Below are 9,555 nucleotides of genomic sequence, written 5' to 3'. Positions count from 1 at the left end.
TGTGTATAATAACAGTAGAAGTATGACTAATGACTAATGATGGCAGCAGCAGCAGGAGGCACCTGGCAGGACCACGGCTGCAGCACAACCACACACGTCACGCTGTCCAGGCACCGCTGCGATATGAGTTAATCTGAGAGACAGTGGAGCACAAAGGCTCAACAAAGCAAAGAATCAAAAATACACATTACACATTAAAACACAATTAAGGCCATGCACACTCTGTAAAACTTAAGAGTCTGCAGGTGGCTTTGGGTTATGCTTGTCTGGGGCCCGATGACGGCCCAAGTCAGAGTGCTCCCATCAACACCAGAGCCACAGGACAACGCCACACCATGGAGCCGAGCCCAACACAGCCAAAACAGTTGCTTATGGTGTGAGCAACACAATAATCTATGGCAGAGTGGTAGAGCATAGAGCAGTTCACCCCAGGAAGTGGTGGCCTATGACGTGGCCACACACTTAACTGCAGCCTAAAAAATGCACATAATTGATCAATCATTTTTACAATATGATTATTCTTAGTTGCTCTTGATTTGATAATTACCCTTAATGTAATACGAGCAATACATAAGAGGCAGAGCATGGCAGCAAGCAGATGGAGGAGAGCCACAAAAATCTGTGGCACAATTCACTGCAGTAAACATACAGTATTAAACAATCAACCAGGACCTGAATAACAGACAAGGTGTTAAAGGCAGACAACGTCAGCTTACCATGCAGGCATGACACGCAACCCACAGCACCCTGAGCAGAGCGACCCGTCTCCCTGAGCCTCAGTAGCCAGCTGCACAACAGAGTGGAGATCAATGTCACCAAGTGCACATTGCACATAAGAACGAGAAAGCGCATTACCTGTAGATGTGAATATACCGTGCGCCTTGATGTTGCCACGCCACACAACACAGATCCACCATGCCGGGCAGAAGCCACCTCCACGAGGAGATCTTGAAGCTGAAGGAAAGAGAACGAGGTGAGGCCGCCCACCTTTATATATAGACGTGCCAGGTGCCCCCCCATAACCAAAGCACAGGTAAACCTGGCACAGTGCCATGCAGTGGCCAGAAGGGAGAGGCCATCTGGCTACACAGGGAATGATACCAGTGAAACAGATTAAGTCCAGTGTATGACCCTTGTTATGTGTTGAAAGGTTGACATATTGTGTAATACTGAGACAGTCAAGGAGTGAGACGAAATCATTGGCAAAAGGATTGGATAGGTCATCAATGTGAAATTAAAGTCATCCAGAAGGATGACAGTGGGGGATATACATATATTTTAATAGTGAGGAGGATTCAGTGAAAAAAAACAGTGGAGGGCTTTGGTGGTCAGAAGATGGCAGCAATAATGATGGGTTTGGGACATGTGAGTTTTATTGCTAAGCATTTGAAAGAAGTGTGATGGGGTACAATGACAGCAGTGACTTTAATGCTTGCACGATATAGCTCAGCAATGCCCCCCCCCCCCCCCCCTTCCCTGCAGCTTGGGGTTTACTAATGTAAGCAAAACCAGGTGGAACAGCTTTGTTAAGCTGGGAGAAGTCGTTTGGCTGTTGCCAGGTCTCAGTGAGGCATAAGAAGGCAAGCTTTTAGTCCATGTTGAGTTCAGAAACCAGCAGGGCGTTACTAGTGAGATATCGTATGCTGAAGAGAGCCAGTTTCAAACAGACAAATGGCACATAGGTGGATGCCTTGGGAACGGGGTATAACACACTTTGATTGACAGTGCAGGTCCGGGTGCAGGTGCAGGTCCAGGTGCGAGAGGGGTGGGGTTGAGTGGACCAGAAAGAGGAAATACTGGCTTTGTTGGTGTGTTGTGTACAATGAAAATTCCGACCAGATCCATGATGGACATATCTTGGTTGCCTAAGAACGTCACGATGGGTGAGCAGATCTGGAGGGGTCCTGGAATAGGACCGGAGACGCAGCAGCTCCACTGCAGAATAGTGCAGCGGGACGGACGCACTTGTGAGAGAGAGACACAGAGCGATCCAAGGTTCATAATCCACATAATGAGGAGAGGGTATAGAAACAATGTAATCCAGCAAATTGATGATCCTGTTGAATATGAGGAAGCTGAAAGACTAGCCTTGCAGGAACAGAGGAGTAGAGAGTGCGCTGGTAGCAGTCGTGCAGGGGTACCCTACAGAGGCGCCCTGCACCACGGTGTGGCAGCGGTGTTGGCGATAATCCACAGTAGTGACTTGGTACCCAGGGAGAAGAGGCAGAGTAGCAGCAGATGGGCATCATCTAGCTTGCAAAGCAGGCGCACCAGAACAGAAGATCCAGCCAAAGCGAGCACTGGTTCACATAGGGCGGGCACACCAGGCACACGCCGCAGAGTACGAGCAGCAGGTTATCCGGAAAACTAGCGCTGGGCACTGGGTGGGACGGCCTCTGCGCAAATGATCCACAGGAATTACAAGGCGCCAGTGTATAATGAGGAGGCTCGTTTTTTTTTTTTTTTTTTTTTTCCAGTCTTCAATACTTTAATTTGCATTCAACCAAGAGGTTTTTGAAAACTGAATTTTTATTTTTTTTATTATTTTTTTTTTTATCAATTATTTATTGTTAAGTTGTTACAGCAGGGATGAAGACAACCAAACTAATTACGGTAGAGCTGCAACAATTAATCGACCGATTGATTTATAATTGACTACTAAATCAATCGCCGACCAATCTAATAAACGATTAATTGGTTTGAGAAATTGATAGGAAAAAAAAAGCAAAACATCAAAAGTTTGTATCAACAAATTCTTAAATACAGTAATATTACTTTATATTTGCTTCAGAGATAGAAGCCTCCTAGATGTGTGTTTGCGTTTGCCTAAAGCTGTAAGTTGTTTAATATTATGTCATAATTAATCAAAGAACACAGTGCATGCAGTGACACAAGGACCTTCTGCTCGCTGTGGAGGTTTTTCTGCTTCTTGTTCCTCACCATCATTTGTTAATTCCAAAGGGTTTTGTTTGTTCCTGATAAACTGGGCATGAGGAGTATTTTAAGAGCACAGTAAGATATTGTTGAGCATCTAATCTGCAGCCCAGATAAAGTCTCCATGCAGAGTGAGAGAAAACACACCATCTTGGTTCTCTCACACTCCTTTCTTTCTCCACAAGCCTGCTCTGTGTTAGAGGAGCTTCGTGTTATCTGTGAGTGGTCGGGTTAGATCAGCACCGCTGCATTCCCCTGTCACCCTATCATTTTGTTTGGAGTACCTAAAGAAAGGATTTTATCATCCTGGGTATCTGACGACCAGAATAGACAGACTGATGTAGCCATTAGGGCAGATCAGTGTGGTTGATGTGTTGATTTACAAAAAAAGTGAGTGATCATTTGACTGTAAACAATAACCACATTCACCAGATATGACATCTTCATTTTATCATCACTATTATCATCATTATCCTCCTCCTCATCATCATCATTACTTACATGTTCCCTCTCCACCAGGAGTCAACTGTGAAATTGAAATAGATGAGTGTGAGTCCAGCCCCTGTCACAACGGAGCCACCTGCCAAGACCTGATCGGCATGTACTCCTGTGTGTGTCTGCCTGGGTTTCACGGCATCGACTGTGAGGTTGATGTTGATGAGTGTGCCAGTGAGCCCTGTCAGAATGGAGGTGTCTGCCATGACATGGTGAACAGGTAAGCCAATCAGCAGGCTGGATTTGATTTCTGTAGGAGCTACAACAGTGAGGGGTAGCCATGTGCTGCTCCATTAAATGTGCCCCCTATTATTATTGTGCCTAGCCCTTGTGTATGCCTCTCCTTTATTATCATTTCTTCCAAGTCACAGAGCTAAACATTCATTTTTTCTGAAAGATAAATTCCCAGAAATCTTTAAAAAAAAAAACCCAGAAAGTGATTTGACAACATTTATAATTGTATGTTCTGAAGGTATTTTTAGAATCTTCAGTGTCTGCTGCACAATTAAGCAGGCTGACTTCCTGTTCTGACTTGTTTCCTATGCCATGTAGCCAGAAAAGACAGTCCTTGGTCTTGGTCTTTTTATGACAAAAGAAAGAAATAAACACGTCATTTTGTATGAAAATTTAAAGGTGAAAAAAGAAACATCAATATAGATAAATATTGCTGATACTTACAAGTTTTGAGACATATGCCATTTCTAGCTGGCATCTTTGTTTGGATTTGGAAATAGAGTTGGTATTATTTTATTATACAGTGGACAGGATATCTCTTAATCCAGAGGGCTAAAGGAATTTGTCTAAAAACACAGTCATAGCTGTTACACTACCTTCTGGGCTTGTCAAAAATCATGGGGTGTTTGTTTTTCAGAAATATGTATGCTTATGTATGTATGTATGTATGCTTATCTATGTGACTGGAATATACTGCTTATACATGAGAAGGACACACTGGGGCTATATTAATGTTAATTATTGCTGCCCTCTCTGGTTGAACATATAAAGCGTGTTGTGTTGTATCTGTAATGGTACTGTTTTATTGTAGTGCAGAGAGTGGTGATCTTTTGTGTAATGTCACCTGGTATGTGCGGATTCTACCCACACCTGGCAAAGAGTCCAGTCTGAAGAAAGTCCAGTGAGTCTCGTGGATCCAGTGTTATGCTAATGTTAAGCTAATAAAGTTAGCTAAAGATACCATCACCTATTTATAGTTATCTCCTAGTTATCTTTCCACATAACACTACATAGTATCAGAAGATGGCAAAGTTCTACTGAAAAAATGAAATGAAAAAACAATGGCCAGAGTGGCGTCAAAGGTTTCATCGCCACAGAATAGCAACAAAACCTAACAAAAAAAACAAAGTGGTAGAGGTGGGTACACTGCTCTTTTCATCTGGGAGGCTGTGTTACTGTTCTGCATTGCTGTACACCTGCTCATTTCTGCATGCCCAGCCACCCAGCTCCTATTCCAGCTACTACTTAATTCACCTGTTCCTGATTACTCACAGCCAGTATATATAGCATTTTACACCTTACCTCTGTTACGAAGGGACTGCTGTAATAGTTTTTTCACCGACTGTTGCACTATCCTCACTTTAATTGTAAAGGCAGCTTTTATTCCTTCACCGATACCAGAATTTGGTATTTACTCACTGCTGTTCCAAGCGCTGTAAGCTATACATGAAGTATAATTTTATATTGTGTTTTTTTTTTTTCATGTCAACCATTTCTACTGTAATTTTTACTTGTTACTAAACTTACCGTATGTTACACTTGAAAAAACTACCTTTTTTCATTTTGCAAACTTGTCTTGTGATAAAGCAGAATTCGGGGCCTGGAGTTGGGCCTGATGGCTCCCGACCTCATCTTCAACTTTCAGATTGAACTTACTTTCTTTTCTATTAAATACCTTAAACTCAAGTACTCTGTAGTCAAGGAATCACTGGAGACACGTAGAATCAAGTGCAACTGAGTTTAATGTGCTAGCAGGCAACAACACATATACCGTAACTCAATGAGTCAAGCTCCGGAGTGTGACTGAAAAACTGCTCTCAGCGTCCTAGCTTATATGCTGGTGGAGATTCAAATGAGTCTCCACCTCTTTTTGCTAATCCTTCCTACTCAAGTCCAATTCTATTGGTGGTAAACTTTTCTTTGTGTCCAATTCTGATTGGGCCCGTTTTTAATGGTGTAATGCAGCCTGGAATTTCCCAAATCTTCTACCCTTATGTCTGGTTTTGCTTTCACTCTATTTTTAAAAAACATGTGAATTTTGGGGACTTTCTTTATACAGTCCTCAGTGCTCTTATACAAAGTGAAACCAGAACACAATATGTGAATGTGTGTGTGTATTACAACATTTGAATGTGTGCTTCATACAATATGATTACATAGTCTGGTGTTATGAATACTTTGACATGTATAACAATGTTTTATCATATTCAGATGCAGATCAAGGTGTTTTATAGTGCCTTGTACATAAAACATGATTATATGATCTTTGTCTCTTAATCAACTTATGTATTTTAACCTTGTTACTCGATTTGGACACAAACTTTTACACTACATTCCCCCCTTTGGGGCTCCATAGTCCCATATAACATTTCAATCACAGAGGGAGAGAAAAATATATATTCCCCCCTTTGGGACTTTATAGTCCCATAACTATTGATTACGATTAATCATTACCACACATGAATCATTTTCCAGTGATTAGCAATAAGTCTAGCACATAAGTCAGATTTCATCAATTATCATTTTGTCACACGTATCTTCATTAGTAAGTAACATACTTCATGTGTCTTTTTATAAACGATCAGGCAGAAATCACAGTTTATCAGACTTGCACACGAATCACATGTCAATGATGTATGATCCATGCACAATGCCCACGGACTGAGCAACATCAGTAGGCCCTGCACATGAACCACACCCCATCGATAATCATCAATACTTTTAGGGATTTATCATCATTCATTATTACTTTTTGTCTGATCATTGTGGCATTAGCATACATAGCTCTCCATTGCTAATTCATTATTTCAATGTCAGTCAGTGTGACCTAGGAAGCGCTGGACCGCCACCTTCTCTCTCAGCATGGAGACCTCCGTCAGGAGGGTATCTTTGAACTCAGTCACTTCCTTAAGCTGGGCACGCAATTGCAGCAGCTCTTGGGTGGTGCGCTGCTGGTGCTGTCGGCTCAACGTATGATTCTCACCTTTCCTGATTGCATAGGTGTCACGGCGAATTTTGCGAAGTTTCATACACAGTACGTGGGGGAGACTGCGCACCAACATGCAGTAAGGTCCTTGGGCAACAGAGTGAAGTTGGGTACGCAGCACAGCCTCTATCTCACGATGTCGCTTGTGTTTGGCCTTTCCCTCAGGCAATAGCCATAGGTTGGCTTCAATGAATTCGGGGACTATCCCATATTCGTCTTCCAATCTCTGGCGTGTGTAGGTTTGCAAAGGTTGCACCGGCGTGGGGCCTATTGGTCTACCCCGCGCGTTCCTCTGCCGTGGGATAGGCTCTGGAGGGGGCTCAGGAGTGGTGGGTGAGTAGCTGAATGACTCGGTATCGTCGTCCGTTGTTGATGAGGTGTCATCACACACACGGTATTGGGAGGGAGGACATCCACTTTGACATGGCATTTGTGGGGAGGTGGGTGTTTGAACCTCTCCAGTGCCTGCTTGTGAGGTGGTGGGCCCTTGAGCCCCCGCGACTCTCTGCATGTACTCTACCGGGGGATATTGAGGGTTTGGATTGTCTGGGATGGAATCAATTGGGGCCTGGCCTCCCCAAGTGGAGGTGCCTGCTCCTGGATCAGAAACTTCTTGGGGATTGTCGATATGACTGTGGGCTCTTGGTGGTGACAACAGGTGACGAAGGAGGTGGCCGGGCGGAGGGTCGCCCAGAACTGCAGTGTAGACCTGTGCTGGCGTCATCGTGTAGGGGTTGGAGCTGCGTCGTCCGCCCGTCTGGACGCCTTCACCGGGGTTGCAAATGGGCACCTGGCGGCTGCCTATGGGGTAAGGCGGTGGAGGTGGACGAGGAGGTCCCNGGTTTGTAAAGGACATCTTTAGTGTGCTTTCCCTTTTCTGTTAGTGCTGTGTCTGTCCCTTCAGTATTTAATATTGTACATAAGCCATGCAAGCAAAATTACTGTGTTTAGTGGTTAAATGTTAGTAGGGTTTGGTGACAGCAAGATCCTAGGTGCTCTTACACTATCTCCTCATACTCTTCCTCAGCTGACCCACATTTCTGATCATTTTGGTTCAGTGTTTTGTTTGGCATCATTGTTTCATATTGATTTCCCTCATTCAGCCCTGTGGTTTGGTTTAGATCCTTGGGAGCTTCTCTTTCAGAGCCACCCGTGTCCTCATGTAATTCTGTGTCTGTTTTGGGATGGGGACCTTGATCTATTATAATAAATTGTCCCGCAACGCTTGCCATCGTTCTTTTGATTAGGAGTTGCACTAGTGGAAGAATACAACAGGCTATTATGAGAAGGGCCAAAACAACAAGTCCCAACAACATTCCCATCATGTGTAAAATCTTTCCAGGGGATAATGTTGATAGCCAGTCCCAAAATGAGGAGATTTTAGTGTTCCAATTTGAGTGTTGTACATGTTGGTCTCGTAAAGTGCGTATGTTTTTTAAGGCTTTGGTTAAATTGCCATCCTTCCCTGTGTGCATGGGGATAACAGTACAACAATGTTCTCCAACTACATCACAGACCCCTTGGTCTTGAGCAAGCATAGTCTCGATGATGAACCTGTTTTGCATAGTCATTAGGGATGTGGCATGTAACTGCTCACTCACACCTTGTAAGGCTTCTATAGTCCAATTCACAAATCTTTGTTGGTTATACCATAAATAATTTATCCAACGGCTGTTACGAGCGGTGTACTGAGCATTGGCTATGGCTCCCCAAATTGGCCAGGAGCCCAACACTCTACCTGTCTCTATCCATTCATCTGATATAGCCTGTTGGTCCCCGGGAACCCCTTGTGGCACCTGATCCCATGTAATGTACACACTAGCATCCTCCTCCCAGGAGAGCGTCTGAGTATCAGTTGATCTACGAGACGGTGAGTTAGTATTGTTATTTTGGCTATCGTTTAAACTCATGATTGTGATTTGTCCTGTTAACATTACTGGAGTGCAGATTCCCGTCCAATTCGCTGGCAGCACAGCTTTCACCTGAAGATCGCTCTCACACACCCAAAATATATCTGCCAGTGGTGCTGTTCCATTGGTCAAATTAAATGTCAAAATCCAGGTGGTATCAGTATAATTACGTCCCATAACCATTGAATTGTTCCCGCCATTGACCACCTGTTGGCACTGGATTTTAGCCTCTTGGGTTGTATTGCATACTTTTTGTACCCCTGTGAGCTGCATCGTACCCGCTGTGGAGGAAACGTTCCCTACGATCTCTTCATACCTACATTGGATCAGTTTCTCTGCTTCCTGGGAGGAGTTAGTAGAAGTGACATTGTTTAACCAGTGTTCTATATTATCTCCCCGTGCCACACAAAATGGGAATACAAGATCTGGTGCAAAATGTACTACTGGGGGCACGTGAAACTCTTGCTGGAACTGATCAGAGGCATTCTTGAAATTTCCTGGACAAATTGCGGTTGTGTTGGACCACCTTTCTCGTCCTGACGCCATCCACATGACACATGCAGCAAAACATGTTTTATGCTCCCAGCAGTTATCTATGTTTGGGAGAGGCCTAACCCAGGGCAAACCCCTCCTTCTATGGCATGCTATGCATGTAATGTTAGTTACCTGTTTGGCGGAGTATTCTAACCATTGATAGAACATATTAGATGTCCAAGTGGTTGTTCTAATTAACCCCACCCTTTGCATCAACACATCTCTTGGTTTTCTCTGGGACCTTGGATTCAATTGGAGCCATTGGCGGGCCACTTTTACAGATAAGGTAAACCCTGTTCCCGTGTTGGTACAACCTCTCATGTTACACCAAACTCTTGCTGTCATCATTCCTTCTGCATTACAGTGTGGACTTATAGATCGACCATGCAACCTAATGTTTCCTGGACCCTTCACCAAGATGTCGTCAAAAGCATGTGATTTGTAGTAGGTTAGTTGTATCAT

The 9,555-nt window shown here is 43.8% G+C and overlaps 1 protein-coding gene across 1 annotated transcript in view; it reads left to right on the top strand.

Annotated features, from left to right (window-relative positions):
* Window positions 1-9,555, top strand: part of crb2a (crumbs cell polarity complex component 2a) — a 154,950-nt gene that overhangs the window by 65,875 nt on the left and 79,520 nt on the right. The window contains exon 3 of the mRNA XM_050052655.1: window positions 3,454-3,649. Coding sequence (XP_049908612.1) covers window positions 3,454-3,649 — 196 coding nt within the window. The remainder of the gene's footprint in view (window positions 1-3,453; window positions 3,650-9,555) is intronic.

The sequence above is a fragment of the Epinephelus moara genome, chromosome 9, assembly GCF_006386435.1.
Source record: "Epinephelus moara isolate mb chromosome 9, YSFRI_EMoa_1.0, whole genome shotgun sequence".
NCBI lineage: Eukaryota > Metazoa > Chordata > Actinopteri > Perciformes > Serranidae > Epinephelus > Epinephelus moara.
Note: the sequence above shows the minus strand (reverse complement) of the source record. Positions and strands in the feature narration are given on the sequence as shown.